This window comes from Eptatretus burgeri, chromosome 2 (genome assembly GCF_056783735.1).
Source record: "Eptatretus burgeri isolate ZD-2024b chromosome 2, Ebu_testis_v1, whole genome shotgun sequence".
Classification (NCBI taxonomy): domain Eukaryota; kingdom Metazoa; phylum Chordata; class Myxini; order Myxiniformes; family Myxinidae; genus Eptatretus; species Eptatretus burgeri.
Genome location: NC_140962.1, coordinates 97,143,169 through 97,168,507, shown reverse-complemented (window position 1 = coordinate 97,168,507; position 25,339 = coordinate 97,143,169). Strand labels below are relative to the sequence as shown.

General features: G+C 40.4%; 1 protein-coding gene across 1 annotated transcript in view; it reads right to left on the bottom strand.

The window, feature by feature from the left end:
- The window catches only part of LOC147032632 (inositol 1,4,5-trisphosphate-gated calcium channel ITPR1-like), a 578,387-nt gene that overhangs the window by 241,061 nt on the left and 311,987 nt on the right, over nucleotides 1-25,339 (bottom strand). The window contains exons 23-28 of the mRNA XM_085850787.1: nucleotides 24,822-24,993; nucleotides 23,438-23,635; nucleotides 17,741-17,821; nucleotides 17,423-17,560; nucleotides 16,935-17,060; nucleotides 5,944-6,144 (exon numbers count right to left, since the gene is read on the bottom strand). Of these exons, the coding sequence (XP_085706913.1) occupies nucleotides 5,944-6,144; nucleotides 16,935-17,060; nucleotides 17,423-17,560; nucleotides 17,741-17,821; nucleotides 23,438-23,635; nucleotides 24,822-24,993 (916 nt within the window). The remainder of the gene's footprint in view (nucleotides 1-5,943; nucleotides 6,145-16,934; nucleotides 17,061-17,422; nucleotides 17,561-17,740; nucleotides 17,822-23,437; nucleotides 23,636-24,821; nucleotides 24,994-25,339) is intronic.

Genomic DNA, 25,339 nt, shown 5'->3' with positions numbered 1-25,339 from the left:
GCTCACGAAAGAAATGTGTGTGAACGTGTCTGTCGTAAAGAAAAAAGCTTCCCATAAGAGAGGGGATCTATCCTTTACCCTTCTCAACACATCACATTTAAGAACCCATTAGACATGGGGATGGGGCTAATTTGAACATGAATTTAAGGAAATAACTGTCTGGGGACCTGGATGTGTGGATCCATTCATCAGACCATATTCTAAAATCCATAACAATACATATATATATATATATGTATATATGTATATATATATATATATATATATATATATATATATATATATGTATATATATATATATATATATATATATATATATATATATATATATATATATATATATATATATATATATATATATGTATGTATGTATGTATATATATATATATATATATATATATATATATATATATATATATATATATGTATATATATATGTATATATATATATATATATATATATATATATATATATATATATATATATATATATATATATATATATATATATATATATATATATATATATATAAATAAGCCTGGTGTTGGTGCAGTGTTTAGGGCAGCGGCTTGGGATCCAAAAGGTCCTGAGTTCAAGCCCCGTTGGGCCACTGAATTAATACACCAGGGGGTTGACTCAGCCTGTCATCCTTCCGAGGTCGGCAAAATGAGTACCAGTGTACTGGGCCGGTGTATACCCCGGTTAAAATAGGTGTACTATATCCCTGTGTTGTAAGAGGCGACCAGGGTTGCGTCAGGAAGGGCATCAGGCGTAAAACATGTGCCAAATCACTATGCGGATCATACGGATGATCCACTGTGGCGACCCCGAATGGGAGCAGCTGAAGGAAGAAGAAGAAGAAGAAGAAGAAGATACTAGTCGTAATGCCTGGCGTTGCTCGGGCTAGCAATAAAGCCCGGTGTTGCCCGGGCTTTCTTGCAAATTTCCTGAATAGCTGTTAGCGGTGAGGGGTTAGCGGTTAGGGGTTAGCGGTTAGGGTTAGGGTTGCAGTTAGGGTTAGGGTTAGCTGTTAGGGTTAGGGTTAGTGTTAGGGTGGCTAACCCTAACCCTAACACTAACCCAAACCCCAACCCTAACAGCTTGGCGTCGCGGAGGTAAACAGCGCCCGGGGCAAAGTGGAAATTTGCGTCCCCCGTAGGCCTTAAACTTGAGTGGATTTGAATGGAAAAATCCCATAAGGGATATCGATTTATCGATTTTTTTTCGAATATCGCAAGTGTTATGGAAAAAATTTATAGCCAATGACCTAAGTTGGACCAAAAGCCATAATCGTACCGAATTTGAATGGAATCGGTTGGAGTTTGTGAAAATGCATCAAAACGAATTTTGAGGGGCCTCTTAAGGAATATAATATCATTAGTATATGTGCCAAATCTTGTTTAATTTCATGCAGTAACAAAAATCTGATGGTGGAACAAAGAAAGGGGCGTGCCGAAATATATATATATATATATATATATATATATATATATATATATATATATATATATATATATATATATATATATATATATATATATATATATATATATATATATATATATATAGCACAATGCAGCCCCTTAAATACTAAGCTTGTACATCAACCACAGTTATGATAAAGACATAAGGAGACAGCAGTGTACTTTTACATGAATTATATGGATTAGTACACAATGGACAAAAGCACGTTGTATGTGGGATATGCACTGGTGATTCTGACATCATGAACTATCATTCAAATCTGAACATTAAACAGGCCAACCCATTATTAGCCCTCGTTAGACTTAGTCTAAAACGGGGGCTTCTGGATTTAGTCTCGATTTTCGTGTCTGTGCGCGAGTGCGTGCATCCGCAACCATATCTCGGACATGTATCGATCAATATTATTCGTACTTGGCAAAAAGACAACACATGATGGTATACATATGCACTTCATTTTTTTTTGAGATCAAATCCAACATGGCCAGCTGGCAGGCATTTTCGTTGTAAAAAAAAACTTGATGTTGAACACATTCTCAATCCATTTCTCGGATAAGCATTTCCCCATGTTGTTCAAACTTGGCACTCAGATAAATAATGATGACTTACATCTGCATGTCATTTTTTTTTGAGATCAGATCCAAGATGGCCGACTGGTGGCCATCTTGTTACTTAAACATGTCCCCAACCATTTCTCCGACATGCATGGTCCGATTTTGTTCAAACTTGGCACAAGCACAGTGCACAATAGCATACACTTGCATCCAACTTTATTTTGAGATTTGATCAATGATGGCTGAATGGTGGCTATTTTACTTGTTAAAAAAAAACCTGATGTTGAACATGTCCTCAACCATATCTCAGACATGCATTTACTGACGTTAAAACTTGGCACACAGACAATGAATGATGGCTTACATTTTCGTTCAAGATCATATCCAAGATGCCCGACTGGTGGCCATTTTGTTTCTTAAATGAGTCCCCAACTATTTCTCAGACATGCATGGTCTGATTTTGTTCAAACTTGGCACAAGCACAACATATGATGGCATACGCGTGCCCCTCACTTTATTTTGCAATCTGATCAAACATGGCCGACTGGTAGACTGGTGGCCGTTTTAGTTTTACATAAATATGGGCTAGCCCTTTAACTCCACATCGTAAAATTACTAAAACAACAGGGGCTCTGTCATTTTGTCTTCTTTACTTGTTTGATACAGATATGCATATTCTCTCCCTTATTTGTGGAACACACTGGAGCCTCTCATAATTGTTCATACTTGTATCCCTGATGCACAACAATGTCGCAATGGCAATGGCGGAATGGCAAGTTGTATCCTGCAACTCAAATGACTAGCTTGCACAAAATAATTATGCAAATAAATTACTGAAGTTAGTTGTTGCTCTTAAGTGGTCTTGCACTTGGAATGGTGAAGTCCCCAAAAGCAGATGAGTGAAAAACAAAACAATTCTATAATTTGACGCAAATGCGTCAATGAATATGCCTTTGCCCACAGTTCGATGTCAATCGACTGTTACGTTTGATCTCAATTAAAGGTCAAAAGAAAAATTAAAGGTCACATGAGAGGTCATATATATATATATATATATATATATATATATATATATATATATATATATATATATATATATATATATATATATATATATATATATATACACAGTAAGTCCTCGCTAACTGGAAGTTCGCATATCGCAGTTTCGATTTTTCGTAATTTAGTTTTAATGACCAATTTTTCAATTATCGCAAACATTTTATGCCTATCGTAATGTCATTGCAAGGAAAAACACAAAAAAAGTTTCAAACTGTCTGCAAAAAACAACAATCACACAGGATGCGCATAAACACACTTTCACTTTATTGCGCATGTACTGTATGCTGTACTGTACGTATTCTCTTCACGCTCGCCTGCATACCTTCCAGTATGAATCCCAAGCGACCCGCAAGTCTTTAGCCGAGCACACCTCGTTTCAAGCGACAACGAAAGGCTGTCACATTGAAGGTGAAATTGGATATAATTAAAAGACATGAACGAGGTGAAGGGACAACGGAAATCGGCCGCGCGCATGCAATCGCTGCATCGACTGTACATTCGATCGTTCAAAGTTCGGCAAAGATAAAGAAAATATCACAGATTGCGACCAGTTCGAGTGCTACGACACTAACGAGAATGAGAGATGGTGCCATGCACAACATGAAGCGTTTATTATGTGTGTGGATAGAAGATCAAACTAAACGTCGCATGCCTTTATCTCTTGTTGTGATACAAGAAAAAGCGCGTCGTTTGTTAGGGCATTGACCCACGATTACGTGATCAATTACTTCTCCAATCATGTTGAGAAGTATCTCCAAGGAGAACAACATTGACAACAAATCTTTGCTGCTTGTAGACAATGCTCCTGCCCATCCTCAGCAAATGGAAGACTGGTGTGAAAACGTGCAGGTAGTATTTTTACCACCAAATACTACCTCACTTTTACAGCCTATGGATCAGGGAATTATTGCTGCTTTTTAAAGCTTATTATGTTAAGGATACCATGCTGCATCTTATCAAAAAAACTGATAAGGACAAGCTATCAATCAAGGAGTTTTGGCGAACATACAACATAAAAATGGCTTTGGAAAACATTGAGGATTCATGGGCAGAGTCGAGTGCCTCCACAATGAACGCTGTGTGAAAGAAAGTGTGGCCCGAGTGTGTCCACAATTTCACGGGGTTTGCTGATGTTCTGTTGATTACAAGTCAAATTGTAGACCTGGCGCAGGAGGTTGGTTTGAAGAGGTTGACGAAGAGGATGTGGATGACTTACTGGAGTCTCATGCAGAACCCTTAAGCAATGAAGATCTTATGGAGTTGGAACAGCAGTGGGCTCTTGAGGAAGAAGAAGATGCTGTGACACCTTCATCCGAGCATCTCACCATGAAAAACCTCAGCCAAATCCTCAGCTCGTTTGAAAGTGCCACAGAATTTGTTATCGAGCAAGATCCAAATCTTGAAAGGAGCACTGATTTTAGCTGTGTTGTTTATGATGCCCTTTGTTGCTACAAGGAACGTTATGCAGCAAAGAAAAAGAAAGCCATCCAGCCCATTCTCCATGCATTTTTCAAGCCAAAAGATGCAGCACCAACTCCATCCAAAATCCAGGATGCTCCTTCAACCAGCTGCCAAGAGACCGTTCCTGCTGGTGAAGAAAGTGACAGCACAGTGTCAAGTGAAGAGGGGGACGATTCTGCCACTCCGCAAGTGTGACTTGTCCACCGCAATCAACTCCGTTCCTCCAGCCTCGGGGTAAATCTCCACGACTCGAGGAGTGTGTTTTGTTTATTTGTGTTTATGTCCAAAAATTTCCTAGCCAAAAACACATCCCCCCTTTAACACATTGGTTTCTATGGGAAAATATGTTTTGTTGAACACAGTTTCGCTTATCATAAGGTTTTCCAGGAACGCAACCCTTGCGAAAAGCGAGGACTTACTGTGTGTGTGTGTGTGTGTGTGTGTGTTATATATATATATATATATATATATATATATATATATATATATATATATATATATATATATATATATATATATATATATATATATATATATATATATATATATATATATATATATATATATATATATCGATTGAAAAGAGATAAGTCGAAGAGAGAAAACATCAGATCAATGCTTTTAACTCGAGTTATGATCTGCAAAATGATTTTCAAAGGGGACATAACCATCCATCCATGCATTGGGACCATACTCTGTGCAGAGTGTTGGTGCTGCCTAAGCAGTCTCCTTGGCTATTGGGCACAATACTGGATGGGTCACCACTCCGACACAGAATACCAGCAAACCGGCACTCATTTTGCCGACCTCTGAAGGATGGATAGGCAGAGTCAACCCCACCTGGTATTAATTCAACAGCTGAGTGGGATTTGAATGCAGGATGCTAAGATCCCAAGCCCACCACCCTAACCATTAAGCCAACATCAGGCATGTACATGGCCCTTAGGGCATACAAAAAGGGCAGAATTTCAATAAAAATTCAATCAAAATGTGCAAAATCACTTTTTGCAAAGTCAAAATTGACAAATCACATGTTTACAAAATAATTGGTACAAATAGAGCATCAAAGGAAGAATAAGATGAATAGAGAAGAAAAGTAATATTATAAGAAGACGACGATGTAGAATGAGCATTGTCATTAAGTGTGGTTGGGTGGGGGAGGGCTGGAGGGGAAGATGGCTGGGATTTCCATGAAGGGATAAGGAAATATCAGGAAAGGGGAAAGCAAAAATGTAGAAAACAGAGAACAGAAAAAGAAGGCACAAGGAGGATATTGAGGATGAAAAACACAGAATAATAATTTTCTAAAAAAATCACAATTATGCAGAATGAACCTGGCAAATGATAAAACAACTAATACCTTAGCGATGATTGTGACCTCACCTCAGCCATGACCATGTCCTGGCACTTCTTGATGTATCTCCCATCCACCTTTATCAGCGTCTGCAGGCAGCGCATGTACTGCACATGACGCCCATGAGTCTCGATACAACGCACAAAGTGCTGCACCACACGCTCAGTCATGGCACTGCACAGTTTCCAGTTATCAGTAAAGATGACCTGTAATGTTTGTGCATCGAGAAGCTGTCGAGAAAAGGGTGGGAGAAAATTGAATGCAAATAATGTGTGTGAATTGTAGTGCTACAAGGGTTAATCTCACCATCTGACTCTCCAGAATTACTTCTTGTGATGAAATTCCACAACAATAGTTTTGCTTTATTGCTCCTATTAATCCACAAATCAGCTAATTTAATTAAATAATAACAATTACAAAGCAATTATATCAACTGCAACTATAGTCCATGGGCCAGAAGAGATGGTGGTATGACCAGGGAGGGTTGGGGGGGTAGGGTGAGAGGGGAGTGGAAAAAACTTAAATGGTGCCAACTTATTTGTACCACCCCAAGAAGTAAGAACATATGCAACAACCTTTTCAAATGAGTAACTTTATCCTTTTGCAGTGCATTACCTATTTTGTGCATTAAACACCATTACATGCCCTCTCCTTATGGCACAGTTGGATTATGGTATGATATGGTCTTTTAAACAGAAGAACAGACTATTTAATAAATGTGTCATGCCTTAGAATATTATTAATGAAACTAGGCATACTGTATATGTGTTAATTTCGGTTAGGAGTTTAATTATTTTTCACATTTTCGTGTTTCATTTAACTGCCAGACAACATTGATCTACATGTGTATTCTTAGTCACAAGGAGAAGTTGATACCGTTGAATATTTGTTGGCAGAAAAGGCAGGTGGATGACTTTTTTGTGTCATGGCTGCAATAAATTCCTATCATGACAAGCTATAGATGAGATGGATAAGTGATGTAATGATCCTAGGGTGACAAGCCCGATTTTTAATTTCCTTGTTGCAGATGTATGCAAACTTGCTTTCAGATCGCACCCTTCCTTTACTTTAATAATTACGTTTTCGTAATTACGTTCCTCAAATCAGTTATCGTATTTAGAGGTGCTTGAATGAAAATAGACACCAGTGAGACAAGCAACAGCTTGCCATCGAAGCGGCATTGCATGGATTGCCTCATCTCTTGCTGTGACCAGGAATCAGGAGAACACATACCTCTGCCAGGCTGAACAGGTTCCGTTTTGCATCCCACTGATAGGCTGGATCTGAACCAAAATCGAATCTGCTTGTTCTCATCACCTAACCAACTCATCCACCTAGTTTTGTCATAGAATGTCCACAACTTTTTGAGCTATCATGATTATATGTGTATATATATATATATATATATATATATATATATATATATATATATATATATATATATATATATATATATATATATATATATATATATATATATATATATATATATATATATATATATATATATATATATATATATATATATATATATATATATATATATATATAGATATATATATATATATATATATATATATATATATATATATATATATATATATATATATAGATATATATATATATATATAGATATATATATATATATATATATATATATATATATATATATATATATATATATATATATATATGTCAATCGAATAGACATTATCAAAGCTTTTCGACTTGCACTCCTCAGGATAAAACGCAAGCAGATGAAGAAGCACCAAACTCTCGTTTATAAAGTTGCAAACGAGACAAGAGTTACACGAGAGCTTGGTGCTTCTTCTTCATCTGCTTGCATTTTATCCTGAGGAGTGCAAGTCAAAAGCTTTGATAATGTCTCTTCTATTGAAATGCATATTTAAGTTTTGTTGTATGAATAAAATGTTTAAATATATATGTATTCAAGCCGGGAGGCGACGATGGTTCGCAGGCATTATTGAACAATGCCACAATAGGTACAATTGAGTTCGTGGAAGCTTTTGAGGAAGCCCTACAGTAAAAACCTATCTCTTCCGTCAAAATTGACCAAATCAAATCAGATTTTTTATATGTTGTACTTATGTACATTACACACAGCTTCTGTGAAATGAAATTGCGAGAAAAAAATTGAGAAAATAAATAAAAAGTTCAAGTGGGCGTGGCTCCGCCCACAAGGGGCGTGGGATGCCCCTCATACAAAAAGACACAACTTGACCATGATATCGAGCTTGTGTCCAAGTTTCATCAAGACCGCATCAAACGTCATGGAGCGATGCTATGGAGAGAGTCACAAACAGACACACAGACACAACAAAAATAGTGATCACTGCTGGCGCCCGCGAACCAATATATATATATATATATATATATATATATATATATATATATATATATATATATATATATATATATATATATAATTATAATTATCGAAAAAAATTATCGCCATTATCGAAAATGCCGCAAAAAACAGGTACCAAGGACAATACAACAGCCATGCATCCCAAAGAGTTTAAAGGCTTGTATGCTCATTTGGTCATGACCTGGTATATGCCATCACTCGTGGCAAGCCAAAGCTACCCAAACATATCATTCTGCGATATATATATATATATATATATATATATATATATATATATATATATATATATATATATATATATATATATATATATATATATATATATATATATATATATATATTGCTTTTGGCCCTCTCAATTTTAGAAATCAGGCCTCTGTTGACCATTTGACCTTAAAATAATTGGTGGTTGAATTAATTGACTTGATATGCAAATCCTGTTCAAATTTCAAGTCAATCGGATGAAAATTGAGGATTTTAGAAATTCCACTGAAGTTGTTGACCTTTAGCCTATGTTGACCTTTTGGCCTATGCTGACCTCAAAAATAATAGGTGGTTGAATTCAGTGAGCTGATATGAAAATCCTGTTCAAATTTCAAGTGAATACGATGAAAATTTTAGAAAAAGTTGTTGACCTTTGACCTCTGATAACCCTTTGATCTTTTGACCCCAAAAAATAAATAGGATTCTGTCGCAGCACCAACCCCACCATTTGGTGAAGTTTTGTGAAGATCGGTTTAAAATTGTGACCTGTAGGTGATTAAAGGTGAGCGGACAAACAAACGGAAGTGATCAACATACTTGTCAAAAAAGATAATTTTGTCAAGTAACAAAAAACAGACAGATGGGTGAAAACATAATCTCCTTCCACTTTTGGTGGCAGAGGTAATAATAAAATATGCTCGAATGTTGGACCTGGTGAAAGACTTACTTGATGGATAAATCCCACCAGTTTGCCATTATCAAAAATGCCGCAATATCTTCACGATGAAGAGACTTCCTTATGCTATCAGCACAAAACAGGAAAAGATTCATGAGTCTGAAAATAATGCCAGTTCGAGGAAATCATCCAGGCAAGGATCAAGCTTGGCATCGAGAGTTTTTCAAGGAGAATGCATCTTTTGTCAGAAAGTCAACAAGTTTCTTCGTGGACAGAAAACAAGAAAATCCCTTGTACAATGCTACAAGCTGCGACTAGATGTCAGCATCAGAAATGAAGCTACAAAGGAAATGGATAGTAGATTGCTTACTATTGTCAGCAGAGATCTCATAGCAGCAGAAGGGCACTATCATAGGTTGTGTGCTTCAGGTCCTACACGAGGGAGGTAAAGGCTGTCAGCATTGCGACACGTGATGAAGACCACAATGATGAAGCTCAGTACGTGATGGCTCCAAGTCACTCATACAGTGAAATGTTCCTGTTTATCAGGAATGAGGTTTCCACCAACCCCCAGGTGATAGCGATGGCCGATCTCAAATTTAAACTGGTTACATCGATTAAATCTCGTCATTGAACAGGTGAAGGACTCATTTAACAAGCACCTCCGCCAAAGGCTGGAAAGTGAGTTTGGTGAAGCCCGAGCTATCTTCGCCAATGAGAAAGGAAAACTTCTTCTCGATCCGGAGTGTATTCTCTCTATCCGGAATAGAAAACTATTCTCTATCAACTTGTCCATAACTGAACTTGAAAAGAAATACCAGATGCTGAAAGCAGAGCTGCAAATGCTGAAATATCTCACTGCAGAAGACGTGATAGCAAAGGCAGCCCTTCAGGTGAGAGCAGATGTCATAAAGCAAGATTTTCCCCAGGTCTGACCACCAATGGTAGTGGAAGCAGAGGAGAGTGGACCTATCATCTCAGAGTCTCTCACCCTCTTTCTACAATATTTCCTGACAGGTACCAAGGACAACGGCCATGCATCCCAAAGAGTTTAAAGACTTGTATGCTCATTTGGTCATGATCTGGTATATGCCATCACTCGTGGCAAGCCAAAGCTACCCAAACATATCATTCTGCCATTTGCAGTCAAGTCTCTGACTGGGAATACAAACCGTCAACTGACTTGGTCACAGTGTATCCTACTCCCACCATCCTGCTCCCAGATGAAAGAGACTGACAGCCCTGTGTCTGCAGAAGCTCTCAGTGTCAAAAGATTATGTTGATATTCCAGCAAACACCCAACCTGGAGTTTTCACTACCCTAGCCTGGGACAATATTGACTGACTTGAGGAGACCAGCAGTGGTGAGGGGACATCCCAAAGAGTCAATGGAATTGCTGTCCAAGCCAAAGCAGTTGATGTGCAGCCAGCTCAAACTTTGCCTCCTGTTGACAAGACAAAGAAGAGAAGCATCAGTACCTCACCACTGATGCTGCTCACATACAATGTTGGGCAAATAGAGGGGCCACCCCAAACTGAAGGGGTAGACGTTGACTCTGCCATTGTCCTGCCCACGTGATTGAAGAACCTCATCTGGGTGATGGCCCGCATATGAGAGGAAGAAGACCAATCAATCAGCAATCAGACTGGCTTCAATATGCTGACTCGAGGTGACGTAACAGTCTTTCAGGACAACATTGGCATTCTACCCACAATCAATGGTCCTGCAACACAAATGTCGACCGTCAACAAAGTTCTGAATCACTCACTCGCCATAATGCAATGTTTAAAGCTGTCCACAAGATCATACTATGTGTCTTTGACCAGGCACTGTACTCAAAGGATGCCGAGATAAGATGAAAACAATCTGAGAGCAAAATGTCTACGAGAGGTGGATACACAAAACAACTGATTACCACGACCAAGCTACCTCTCAGCAATGGTTATCATACCAAAGTATATGCCATAGATATAGATATAAATATATATGAAAAATAGATATATATATATATATATATATAAAAAATATATTTATAAAATCTGGGGGCTGGTCCCCATAGATATATAAAAAATAAGTTAGACTTTGACCCACCCCCCGAGATGGTACCAATAAGTGAAATTTCTGGTTCTGGCCCACGGACTAGTAGAATGGTGCTCAGTAGAGTGCATACCTCCACCAGGCTGAACATTTTAGGTTTTGTATCCAACTGATAGGCCTGATCTGCATTTGGACCTGATCCAAAATCTAATCTGCTTGTTCTTGTCACCTACCCAACTCATCCACAAGGTTTTGTCATTATCCATCCATAACTTCTTGAAATATCATGCTGTGTATAGATTTTGGCCCGATCTTTCAATTATAAAGAATCACTTAAAAAAAATTTTTAATTCTGATCTGTATCCTGATATTCACCAAAATCTCATCAATCGTCCTCATCAAACACCAGACCTGTCCACTAAGTTTCATCTGAATCCATCCATAACTTTTTGAGATATCCTGCTTACAGAGAGCCAAATAGAAAAAAAGACAGGGGTAAAAACATAGCCTCCATCCACCTTCAGTGGTGGAGGTAATTGCTTTGGTGCGTCAGCAAAAAATGAAAGCTATCGTCAACTAAACGCTGAAGTTATGAGGCAGCGCATCTCAGAAGCATACCATTCTTTGAGCTGAAGTCAGCTATTCAGTCAATATTTAAGTTGTAGATATTAAGGATCTCACGATACGAGGTCCGTCTAAAAAGCAACGGGACTAAGCCTGCTGTGTGCTCCACTTACACAACTTGAATGAACGGGTTGCGTCACAGTCTTTCGCAACATTCCAGCAGTATATATGATTGGTGATGGTTGACTGTGCTCATCGTGTGATTTTTTTTACAGGTCGTGCTTTACACGTTGTCTAGTCTGAGTCATCGTGCTATGAGTCGTGAGCAGAGAGCCAATATGAAGTTTCTTGCCAAGCTTGGCAAAACATCTTCCGAATCCTTCACAATGCTGCAGCAAGTCAACGGGGAAGAAACGATGTCACGTACATGTGCATTTGAATGGCACAAGAGGTTCAAAGAGGGACGGGAGGAGGTTGAAGACAATCCACAGTCTGGAAGACCTTCAACGAGCAGAATGGCGGACAACATCGAGCGTGTGAAGCAGATGGTGTGCGCAGATCATCGACTCACGGTGCGGATGATTGCTGAGGAATTTTCTATCAATAAGGACACTGTCTGGAGCATCATCAGTGAAAATCTCGAAATGCACAAGGTGTGCGCAAAGATGGTCCCCAAGCTGTTGTCCGAGGACCAGAAACAGCAAAGAGTCACTGTCTGTGAAGACATTATCGAGCGCCTCGAGGACGACCCAGATCTGCTCGGGAGAGTCATTACTGGCGATGAATCGTGGATATTTGAATACAATCCCAAAACCAAACGGCAGAGTCGTCAGTGGAAAAGTCCAGCATCACCAAGACCAAAGAAAGCAAGGATGTCGAAGTCAAAGGTCAAGGTGATGCTCATCGCGTTTTTTGACATCAAGGGCATTGTCCACTTTGAGTTTCTACCACAGGGTGAAACAGTGAATCAATACATGTACAAGGAGATCCTCCGGCGCCTCATGAGATCAGCCCGGGACAAGAGGAGGGATCTGTGGGAGAACAACGCCTGGGTGCTCCACCATGACAACACCCCTGCTCACAGTGCCCTGAGCATCCGACAGTTTCTGGTGGAGAGAAACGTGCCAACTCTGGAGCAACCCCCGGATTCGCCAGACTTGGTCCCTTGTGATGTTTTCCGATTCCCCAAGTCAAGGGGGTGATCAAGGGAACCCGATTTCCTGATGTGGAGGCCATCAAAAGGGCCGTGATGACTGAGCTCCAGAGGATTCCTGAAGAAGCGTTCCGGGGGTGCATCGAAGTGTGGAAGAAGAGAATGGACAAGTGTGTGAGACTGGAGGAAAACTATTTTGAAGGGGACAAGCTGTGATTTCAATATATTTTTTGGAATAAAATTTCTGTGAAGTCAGTCCCGTTAGTTTTTAGACGGACCTCGTATGTTTAAAAGCTCAGCCATTATGTGCAGGAAAAGACATGATTGGCCATTGTCTTTGTCTGTCTGTTTTTCCATATTGGGTTTTGGAACTACAGTCAAAGCTCGTTACTATGCCACCCGTCGGGAACGAGCAAAAGTGGCATAGTAGCGAGAGTGGCATAGTAACGAGATTTTGTAAAAACGGCCTTATTTTCTCAAGTTACCCATCTGTAGTTAATCTTTAGACAAAATTTATTCCAGCAAGTAAAAGGCACGACTGTTGTATAAGCTAAGCGAACGGAGAACATACACACACTAACAGAGTTCACACACTAACATATGGCATGGCGAGAAATTCACGACACACAAAGCTTTCAAGAATCGTCGGCTGGCGCATCTTCTTTCGGCGGATCTCGTGCATCTCGTTGTCTAGCCGATCGCACGCTTGCATCACACCGGGCTTCCCGCTTCTCTGCTGCATGAACTTCCAGACGGTGCTACAAGCGTGCTGGGCTTCTTCGAACGGAACGATTTCCTCCTCGACAGTTACCTCGTCATCTTCGCTTTCCACCGGCTCCTCACTGCACAGAATCTCCTCCGCAATCTCCTCCAGCGTGAAATACCCGCCAGTCGCGAGGCGCTCGTCAGCTTCGAGAAAGTCAGACAGCGCGATCTCCTCGTTCTCGTGCATCTTTTCCTCGGCAGGCAGAGCTTCCCAGATGTCGGGCAGCTCCGCATCCTGTGGCTCAGTTTGTATCTCCTCTTCGATGAACTTGGCCTTCGCGAAACAGTTCCTGATCGTCGACTTGCCGACCTGCTCCCAAGCACGCCGGCGACGTGTAGAGCGTCGAGCAACGTGAACTTGAACTCCTTTCCCTCGTCTATGGCCTCAAACCGGCGGTATAGCAGGAGCTTCTTGTAGTGGCGCTTGAGGTTCTCTATGATTCCCTGATCCATTGGTTGCGAATTGGCTGTCGTGTTGGGTGGGAAGAAGACCAGTTGGATGTTGTTCAGATCGAGCTCGGGAGGGTGGCCAGAGAAGTTATCGAGACAGACCAGCACTCTGCGTCCCTGCTGGCCGAGTCGTCCGTCCCACGCACGCAACATCTCCTCGAAAAGCTCCGCCGTCATCCACGCCTTCGAGTTCGCCTTGTACTTGACAGGGATCTCTTTGTTCTTGAAGGCACGGGATTTCTTGGAATTGCCAATCACCAGAAGAGGGAACTTCTCGCTGCCGCTCATGTTTGCCCCAACCAGAAGAGTGATCCTTTGCTTGCTTTTCTTTCCTCCAGTACACCGCTCTCCCCTGAAAGCCATGGTCTTGTTCGGAAGCAGCTGCCAGAAGAGTCCAGTCTCGTCCAGGTTGAAGACGTCGTCTGCGGAGAACTGCCCGAGTAAGGGCCGGAGAACCTGTTGTTGCCACTCAAGAAGGGATTGCGAATCCACCGCTCCAGCTTCGCCCTGCACTGTCTTGAACGTGATGCCGTGGCGCTTCTTGAAATTGCCCAACCAACCGTCGCTCGCCATGAAGTCTGGGATGTGCATCAGCTCGGCCAGTTTCATCGCCTTCTCCTTGATCAGATCGCCGCTGACAGGCACATTCTGTCCTCTTGATTGCTTCAGCCACATGAGCACTCCCTCATCAAGCTTCGGGTCGTGAGCCTGTGTCAACTTCATGCGCTTCGATGGAAATCCAGCTTTGATTGCAGCCTCGATTGCATCCTTCTTGCTGAGAATGCCCTTCACGGTGGTTCTCTTAACTTCGACGCCCCATTTCTTGCTAATCTCCCTGGCCAACTTGGACTGATTCGGCTCCTTCTTCGCGGCATCGATGATCTCCTTCTTCTCCTTCAGCGTAAAGTCGGTTCGCTTGCGTTTCTGAGCTGACATTATGGGCTGAATTTGAAAAAAATGATGTCACTGTTGTACGTGTGCCTGCGTGTCTGTGTGTGTGCTCGCGCTTTTTTGTGTCTCGTTGTGCGTGTTGTGATTGGCTTGTTGTGGCTGGCATCGGGGAGAAGAATCGCGTGTTTTGACACAGTCTGACTATGCGCGTACGTATTGAGTTATGTTGTGCGCAGCTCGACTGTAGTTCGTCGCTTCGCCTTTGGACGTGAGTGTGATAATCGAGCACTGCGCAATACAGACTTTTTCACGACTCGTGCCTTTTAACAGTCACACAGTAGTGGCATGGTAGCAAGAGTAGGGGGTGGCATAGTAAATTTATTTTGTATTGAATTTTGTCGGGACCGAGCAAAAGTGGTATAATAGCAAGAGTGGCATAGAAGCGAGGTGGCATAGTAACGAGCTTTGACTGTATTTGGTCTGTTTCTTGACCGTAAAGATTGTTTGCTACACCAAAGACAGTAACCATTATGAAGTTTCAGTGAGTATAATGACCCAGTGGTGCCTACCTCCATCCCTGATGTGGCAAAGGAAATAATTTACAATTGGCTGAAAAACCAACCATTCCTTTCATGCCATGAGTCATATAGGGTTGCCAAGGAAGTTTCATTTGGATAAAGAGCACAGTCCTGGATGGGTCTCCAGTCCAACGCAGGATACTCAAATGGTTTTTTACCCCATTAAGCTGGTACTCATTTTGCTAACCTCGGAAGGATGACAGGCTGAGTCAACCCACCTGGTGTTATTTCAACAGTATGACAGGGGCTCAAACTCAGGACGCGAAGATCTTAAGCCAGCTACCTTAACCGTTAAGCCAACACCAGGCTTACCAGCACATAATGGCCTATTCTTTTAGAAAAGCACCATGTGATCTTTAAAATTGGCTTGTGAACTCCCCTCTGAAAGGACAATAAAACAACTCTTTGATGAAACTCCCATCCTGGAAAGCTCAAAGCAGCAAATTATTTTGTCAGATACTCATATCATGAATAAAGCACAGATGAAACTCACGAGGTGAGAGCAACGTTGTCAGCAATTTAATACTCACCTTGATTAACTTGTGATACCTTTCCATTACGATATACAAATAACTCGTTACACATTTGATCATCCTTGACCACAAAGCACCAAACTTGTTACATCAACATCTTTGTCTACAAATGAGAAACGTGCCAAGAAAACGTATCTGAGAAATGTGGCTGCAAAGAATGTATCTGCAAAGTGCGTGTGTGTGTGTGTGTGTGTGTGTGTGTGTGTGTGTGTGTGTGTGTGTGTGTGTGTGTGTGTGTGTGTGTGTGTGTGTGTGTGTGTGTGTGTGTGTGTGTGTGTGTGTGTGTGTGTGTGTGTGTGTGTGCTGCCAAGTGCATCTGCCAAGTGTGTGTTTGCCAAGCTTGCACCAGCATGTGGATCATTAAAAAAACACACCAATTACATTATTTAACAATCCATTAAAGTGTCAAAAAATCAGCACGTCCGATGGACACGGAGGTAATGGGCAAGTGCTATGTTTTTTTTTTTTTAATGTAATTCTAAAAGCTATATTCCAAATTAATTCAGAATACAAACTTAGGAAACCATTCACATGAAGATCGGAAAGAAAAAAAACCCCAACAAGATTGATGAAGTCAATGAATGCAGGATCTGATTTCGGGACATTTGACTTTTTGGTCAGAATGTGGTTGTTAGGAATACTTTTAGGTATTTATGCTGTTGGATCAGTTCCTACTCCTGCATGTTCTGCAGGGAAATGTTCGATAAAAAGTCATCTTTTTTTGCTAACATGCTTTATCGAGCTTGTTAAACTCCAATGAATAGCAGGACAAGGACTTACACTTGGGCTGAGAAAGAGGTTTATGTGTTTATGCAGAAGTTCCTGATTTTGAGGGTTCTCGACACAAAAGTGTTGCAGGAACTCATGAGCAAGTCGCATGATTTCCTGCATCCTGTAGTCCTCAATCTGGGAGGCAAGGAACATTCATGTTCAGCATCAATGTCAGTCCTGTTATCTCAAAAGCCTTCAACATAAAATTATATCTGACAATTGAATGGTGCCTCCATGGAACACACATGCAACAAGCTGTTTAGAATGTGCTGAATATCTCTGACAAATGTACATATTATTGGTGACAAACATTCAAACTTTATCTTTAAATATGAAAATTGACTGTTGTCATCTCCAATAATCCACTATAGTTAATGTTTAAAAAGTTTTGAACACTATATTCCAAATTAATTAAGAATACAAACTTTGGAAACCATTCACATGAATATAAGAAAAAATAAAATGCAGAAGAATGATGAAGTTAATGAATGCACGACCTTCTCATAAGGGATCTGTAAAAGCTCGAGGACCACGGTGTGAGCTGCCATATTCCTGAGCAAACGCTGCTGTTGTTTGCGGTTCCGCCGACTTCCTGCTCCTTCAGGCATACATAGCTTGCTGAGTCTCTGTAGGATCTAATTCACAAAATTGGCAAAGACCAAGGATGTCACAAAGCAAAACTTTAGGAACCAGAGGGTGATGGGGATGGGTTTTTAAGAACACAGGTAGAAGATCTTAAAATCAAAAACAATTTCAAAAATCCTTCAAACAAGCAATGATGATGCAGCAGAAAAATAGGATGAAGAATAACGTACCTCCTGAATGATCACATAGTTTTGGATGCTTGTCGAACCGGTCTTCATGGAGTCCTTGCCGTTTTTGGAAAAATAATATGCCTGATTCAAAGGAAACAAAAAGCACCAAGTAAAAATTTAAAAGCAGCAATGAAACCACAACAGTTCTGTGCCTCACTGGCATGGAAACGCAAAGGTTTAAATTTGGGGTAAAGAAATCTGCTTTGCCATCCGTCCTGACTTCCACATTGGTAAAAGAAGTTTGTCCTGGAAAGGAAAAGAGTAAAGGCCCAAATTCAAGCAAAGTATATACTTATGATTGGGATAATGGATGGAATAAACAGAATGTTGAACGAAGAATGCTAACTGCATGGAGAAGCTTATGTTTAAGACATTAACACTTCGTCACAGCAAAAGAAAGATCGACACTCAGTTTCATGAGCATGGCTTGTTCTACATTTATGTACACTCTCCACCATAAAAAACACGAAAATGTAGAAGTGATAATATAACTGTTGAAGGACTGTTGCAGAGTTCATTCCAACTGCCTTTTTAGCATGAGGGATGTGCAGAACATCTGACTGCAAGTTTCCATGTAACATAATTTCCTTATGCAATAATCGTTCAGCACGTACAACTCATGCACCCCAAGGTTTTTAGAGGTGACATGAAACAGTCTGAGCAAATTAGAAACAGTCTTTACGAGACACCAGCATGTGGATCATCCAAAACACATGGATTACATTCTTTAACAATCCATTACAATGTAATGCCACATCAGTCAGAAAATGAGAGGAATCAAATAATTGGACATCTTCGAGCATGGTCTTCCATTATCCATGTGACAAGGCTCTAACATGAGAACAACTGTTTACCACCTCAGATGTTATCATACCACTGTTAAGCTTTTGGAAAAACAAGAGATATGGCAAGAAGTGGACGTCCCAGGATAACGAATCCTGATCAGGAACAATACATATGCATGACCCATCTACGCAATCTGTTTTAAACTTCCCAGATTACTGCAAATACATCCCTGGACCTCACAGGATAAGTGTCAACACTGTCTTGAGGTGTCGTAAAGATGCAAGGATTAGTGTTAATCATCCTGTTCAGCATCCAAGAGTTGCACCGCAATACATCCAAGCATATTTGCAGTGGTCAAAGCAGCACGTCCAATAGACACGGAGGCAATGGGCAAGTGCTATGTTCAGAGACGAATCCACGTTTCTCCAGGAAAAGCATAATGGCAATGCACAGGTTGACAGAAGATGCAATGAGCGATATGCCTTTGTCTGTGTCCAAGAGGCTGCAAATTTTGGAGGTGGAAGTTTCTTGATGTGGAGTTGCATTGCGGAAACTTTTCTCATCGACTTGATCAGTATCCATGGCAACCTGACAACAGATTGATACATTAATGAGATCTTACAGCAACATGTGTCATGTACCCTTCAACAACAATGTCAAGTAATTTTCTTTATGCATGACGATGCTCCTGCTCAAAGGGCCATTCAAACAAGGAACGTCCTTGTCAAGGCCAAGGTTAATGTCATGATACCCTGGCTTGCCATATCGCCGGATTTAAATCAAATTCAACATCTCTGGGATATCAGCTGATCATCGCGTTCAAAACTTGCCAAGGCAGCCACAGACCCTCGATGGGTTTGAACAAGAGCCGATTCAGACGTGTAATACCATTCACCAGGAGCACTTTGGAGTGGTTGTACTGCACAGTAAAAGTGACGACTGTGCAATGTTGTGATTCCTGCCGGAGGTGGATATACCCAGAATCAAGATTATTACCCTCACCAAAGGAGAGTGTATTGTATTTCAGTCCGTTTGTTTGTTTGTTTATTTGTCTGCACAGAACTTTCATGTTTTTCTCCTCAACCGCTTTCAGAGACAAAATTTTCACCATTGGTGCGACTATTCATGTAGAATGTTTTAATTATAATTATGACATCATAGGTCATGTGGTGTGGCAGCCATGTTGGAAAAAAACAGAAAAACATTAGACTTCCATCTCTGAAACCACACCAAGGAAAAAATTGAAACTTGGCACAAAGCAAGTACTCCTCATGGGGAATGAGTGTGATTTTTTATGATGTCATAGGTACCTTCATGATGTCATAAGAACAATAGGCGTCTTCCATATGACAAACTCTACCATGTGGTCAAGTTTCGTGAAGATCAGTTTAAAATTGTGACCAGTAGATGATAAACAGACAGACAGACAAACAAACAGACAAACGAGAAGAAGACGTCATGCAGACCATGACACTTGCAAAATCCATAAAATAAATTTGACCTAAAAAATAATTGGTGGTTGAATTCAGTGACCTGATATGCAAATACTCTTCAAATTTCAAGTCAATGGGATGAAAATTGAGGATTTTAGAAATCTCACTTAAGTTGTTGAACTTTGGCCTATGTTGACCTTAAAAATAATTGGCTCGTTGACTTCAGAGAGCTGAAATATAAATCCTCTTCAAATTTCAAGTCAATCAGATGAAAATTGAGGATTTTATAAATACCAAATTAGTTGTTGACCTTGGGCCTATGTTGACCTTTTGGTCGATGCTGACCTAAAAATAATTGGCTGGTTGAATTCAGTGACCTAAAATATAAACCCTCTTTAAATTTCAAATCAATCAGATGAAAATTGAGGATTTTATAAATACCACTGTAGTTGTTGACCTTGGGCCTATGTTGACCTTTTGGTCTTTGGTGACCTCAAAAATAACTGGCTGTTTGAATTCAGTGACTTGAAATATAAATCCTCTTCAAATTTCAAGTCAATGGGATAAAAATTGAGGATTTTAGAAATCTCACTGAAGTTGTTGACCTTTGGCCTATGTTGACCTTTTGATCTATGCTGACCTCAAAAATAATTGTTGGTTGAATTCCGTGACCTGAAATATAAATCCTCTTCAAATTTCAAGTCAATCGGATAAAAATTGAGGATTTTAGAAATCTCACCTAAGTTGTTGACCTTTGGCCTGTGTTGACTTTTTGACCTTTTGACCTCAAAAACAACAGGCTTCTTCCCTATGACAAACTCCACCATGTGGTGAAGTTTCATGAAGATCGGTTTGAAATTGTGACCTGTCGGCGATAAACAGACAAACAAACAGACAGACAAGCCAGTGGGTGGCCATGGGTCGCCGAGCATCCGATGACCTTTGAGTCCTGATCTGAGTTAATCGAGTACGAAGTACTTACGAAATTGCAATCAAATCGGTTAATCCGTGTAGGAGCAAGGGGGATTTGAATGGTCATTTTGCCCGAAAAATGCACTTATTGACCTTTGACCCCTGACCTTGCTGAGATAGGTCAATATGTCCTGAAGCAAAGTTGTAGTACTCATTGAGTACTATGTACCTATGAACTTTCATTCGTATCAGTTAATCCGTGTAGGAGCAAGGGTGCCTTGAATGGTAATTTTGCCCGAAAAATGCTTTTATTGACCTTTGACCCCTGACCTACTCGAGATAGGTCATTATGCAAATGAGCAAAGTTGTAGTGTCCATTACGGTCTATAAGCATGTAAAGATTCATTTGATTCGGTTCAACCGTCTTGGAGCTAGTGTACTTTGAATTTTCAGCGGGAATGCTCAATGGCCCTCGGACACCCAAGTTGAGAGGGTCACCATTTGGAGACTATAAGATAAAGAAAAAAATGGATGTCATATAGCGGATAGAGAATCACCTTAAGATTATGCATAACAAATCTCATTGAGTTCCATCTACTGATAACTACTCGGTATCAATTTGAACTTGCATAACCCGCGCTCTGCGCGACATGTTGGGGTGGGTGTGTTTGAGAAAGGAACTGATGCAGAGTATCAGTAGTAATTTTACTTTAATGCAGTAAGTGGAATAAGATTTCACTGTTTCAGAACCATTTTATTTACTTTATTTTTGTATCATGCACCTCATATGGTCTTTGAGATAATGTAAGCCGAATATCACATACTCGAGCGCAGAACAAAGTCGAAGATAGCGCGACACAAAACCACAAACTCGGAAATAATATATAAGATGAAAAGTACCGAAAATGCGGTTTGATATCGGAAATCCCCAAAGTTTGAGGGGGTGCTGTGGGTAAACAAAGATCTAAATCTAAAATCCGGCTCAATCGTTTGTGCACAATGCATTCCAGATGATTAGTGTGAATTTTCATGACCATCTGACCACCATAACCCTAGGAGGAGTAGCATTTGGCACGAAGGCACCTCCAGCTCTCGCATATTATCGATTTTTGCCCTTTGACCCCTGACCTAAGCAATATCGGTCAATATGCCCTGAGGCAAAGTTGTAGTACTCATTGCGTGCTATGAACCTGCAAAGTTTCATTCGGATCGATGCACTCACCTGGTCACTAGGGGGCCTTCAATTTTCGCCAATTTTCGGGCATACCCCATTTGTAGGGGGCGCTGCGGGTAAACTATTCCATATATCACAAAAACCGTAATATATTTGGTAGAGCATCACCTGTAGATGATGCATGCCAAATTTCATAAGCCTACGTGGGATAACGGCTTTCGGAATCGATTTCGCGTAAACGGTACCGATTTTGAAGGTTTTTCGGCTGTTGTTCGGGTACCAAAGCGTCCCTAGCAACAATCACAATTTCCAAAGCACTAGGTCAGAAGAATGATGTACCTACCACCCGAGATTGGTCAAAATCCGCCCACGTTTACTACCAATTATGCTGATGACAAACGAACAAACATCCAAACAAACAAACAGACAGAATTACTGACAATAAGGGTCACCTATTTTGGCGACCCAACAAACAGACATACAGACAGAATACCAAAATCGAACAACCAATATACTTGGAAAAATCTACAATTTTGCAAGTAATAACAAGAAAAAGACGTTGTGCAGAGCACAGTACTTGCAAAATCCACCCCCCCCCCCCAAAGGTTGCCATGAATAGAACAAATTGTCCATTTCATGAAGATGAAAATTAACAATCTCAATCAAAGCTCAGGTCAATCGGGTGAAAATTGATTATATTTCACATTGAAATTGATGATTTTAGAAGTACGACCTTGAGTTGACGTTTGACCTTTTGATCTCAAAAATAGTTGGTTTCCCAATTCAGTGATGCAATATGCAAAATCCTGTTCAAATATCAAGTCAATCGGATGAAAAATGACGATTTCAGAAGTTTGACCTCAAGATGACCTTTGACCTCAAAATTAATAGGCTTCTCAGTTGGGACTACCTCTACAACTTGGTAAAGTTTCATGAAGATCGGTTTAAAATTGTGACCTGTAGGCGATTGACAAACAAACAGACAGACAGACAGACAGACAGAATAACAAAGTCGACCTACCAAGATACTTGAAAAATCTTCCATTTTGCAAGCAACAAACAGACAGACAGACAGGGATGAAAACCTTCGGTGGGGGGAGGTAAATATAATTGGGAGGGTAAGGAAAAAGCTGGAGAGGCAGGAAGAATCATATAGTGGGAAGTGTTTAAGAAAGGAAAGACCATTTGTATCTCACTACTTTTGTTCATCAAATCACCATATATATTGCAATTAACAGTTACATGAAAAAATTAAAATATCAGAAAACATGATTTCATGGGGGTGGGAGTTAAAATTCATCAGTGGGAACTTCAAATATAACAGGAATAGAAATTCCACAACCCAAAACATTGCAAATATGAAGAACAAAAAATAAAACAAAAGTTCCTCACTTCACAGCTTTTCTTTTCCTCCTCATCACCAACATCAGTTTCTCCCCTTCCTGCCATCGTTTCTGGCCTTCCTCCCATGTAGTTTCGCCCCTTGTACACCCAGAGCTCAGATTTTTCAACAAGGAGTCGCAGGCAGTCAAGATCCTTTTTTATCTGCTTGTAACTATCCACATCCTGAACAGTGACCAGGAGTTGCACCTGATCGGGGAACACATTCACAACTATGCTTACTTGCAGTGCACCTTTTTAACAGGTAACACTAGAATGCAAAGATGCATCACGTATTTCAAGGTGTACAGAAAGAATGAAGCAAAAGTGAAAAGGAAAATGTGTTGACGCGAGAATAGTTTCACACTTCAAATCCTCCAGTGTTGAGAAATGTAATTAGCAGTCGCAATCGTTAAAAGATGATTGATGAAATTCAAAAGTGTATTTATTGTCAACATTAGGGTGACAAATCCATAATATATTCATAGACTGATTCATATTGAAATAAAATTATGAATCTGCATCAAACGCTTTCATTTGTCTTGGCTATTCAAAAGAGTAGGAAAAAAAATTTACTTCATAAATACTAGAACAGCAATCAGTAGAGCACATACCTATGTCATCCATCCATCCATCCATTGGGACCAGACTCTGTGCAGAGCATTGCTGCTGCCTAAGCAGTCTCCTGGACTACTAGGCACAATCCTGGACAGGTCACCACTCCAACACTGAATACCAGCAAGCTGGTACTCATTTTGCTGACCTCAGAAGGATGACAGGCTGAGTCAACCCCACTTGGTATTAATTCAACAGCCAAGTGGGACTTGAACTCAGGATCCTAGGATCCCAAGCCCACCACCCTAGCCTTTAAGCCAACACCAAGCCATATACACCAATGCCAGGCTGAACAGTTGTTTTGTAACCCAATGATAGGCTGGATATGGATCTGACCGGGTAAAGGTGATCATCAAAATCATCAAATTCATCAAAATCTCATAAATTTGTCCTTGTCTCACACCGAACCTGTCGAATCAAGTTTGGTCAGAATCCATCCAGAACTTTTTGAGACGTCATGCAATAGAGTGTATCTCGTTTTTGGCCCCATCTCTCAATGGTGAAGAATCTCCTGAAAAATTCTAGTATCTGGATCTGCATCTTCACCAAAATCGAATCAAATCGTCCTTGTCACACATCCAACCTGTCCACCAAGTTTCATCCGAATCCATCCATAATTTATTGAGATATCCTGCTCACAGACATACAAACTGGGGTGAAAACATAACTTCCATCGACATTCGGTGGCGGAGGTAACCATGATCTGTATATATGAAAACAGATAGAGAGTCGGGAGTTCAGCCGATGTGGATAAGTGACCCATCTGTCATATAATCAGTACCTGTCGAAATGCCCGCAGAACCTCCTGCCTCTGGCTGAAGTGTTTGAAGAGGAGTTGAAGGGCACCTGACACAAGAGGTGGGTAATCGTGCATCGTGAGGTGAAGGAGAACGCGCAGGAACGTTCGACCACCATCCTCGTCAAGGTCCAGGGCACATGCTTCCTCCCTGCCTCTCCACCACACAAGGCAAAGGAGTAGGAGGTACAGTCTATAATATGCACAATGATATGTGATCGATTGCACGCGAGCCAACACTGGGTATCAACCAGGTCTTGAGATGCATGCCAATTTACACATCCAATTATATATAGTATAGCATTATTCCTTTTATTGTATAGATTCATATTTATCTGCTTCTTTCCTCATTATCTATACACTCACAGGAAATTGTTTTCCGAAGTGATTTAATTTGCTTACATGGTATAATATATGTTTGTGCATTTCATTCATGGTTCAAGAAAGGTTTTTGAATGTTACGATAAAAAAGCGCACAAACTGCACATGTACATGGATAATTC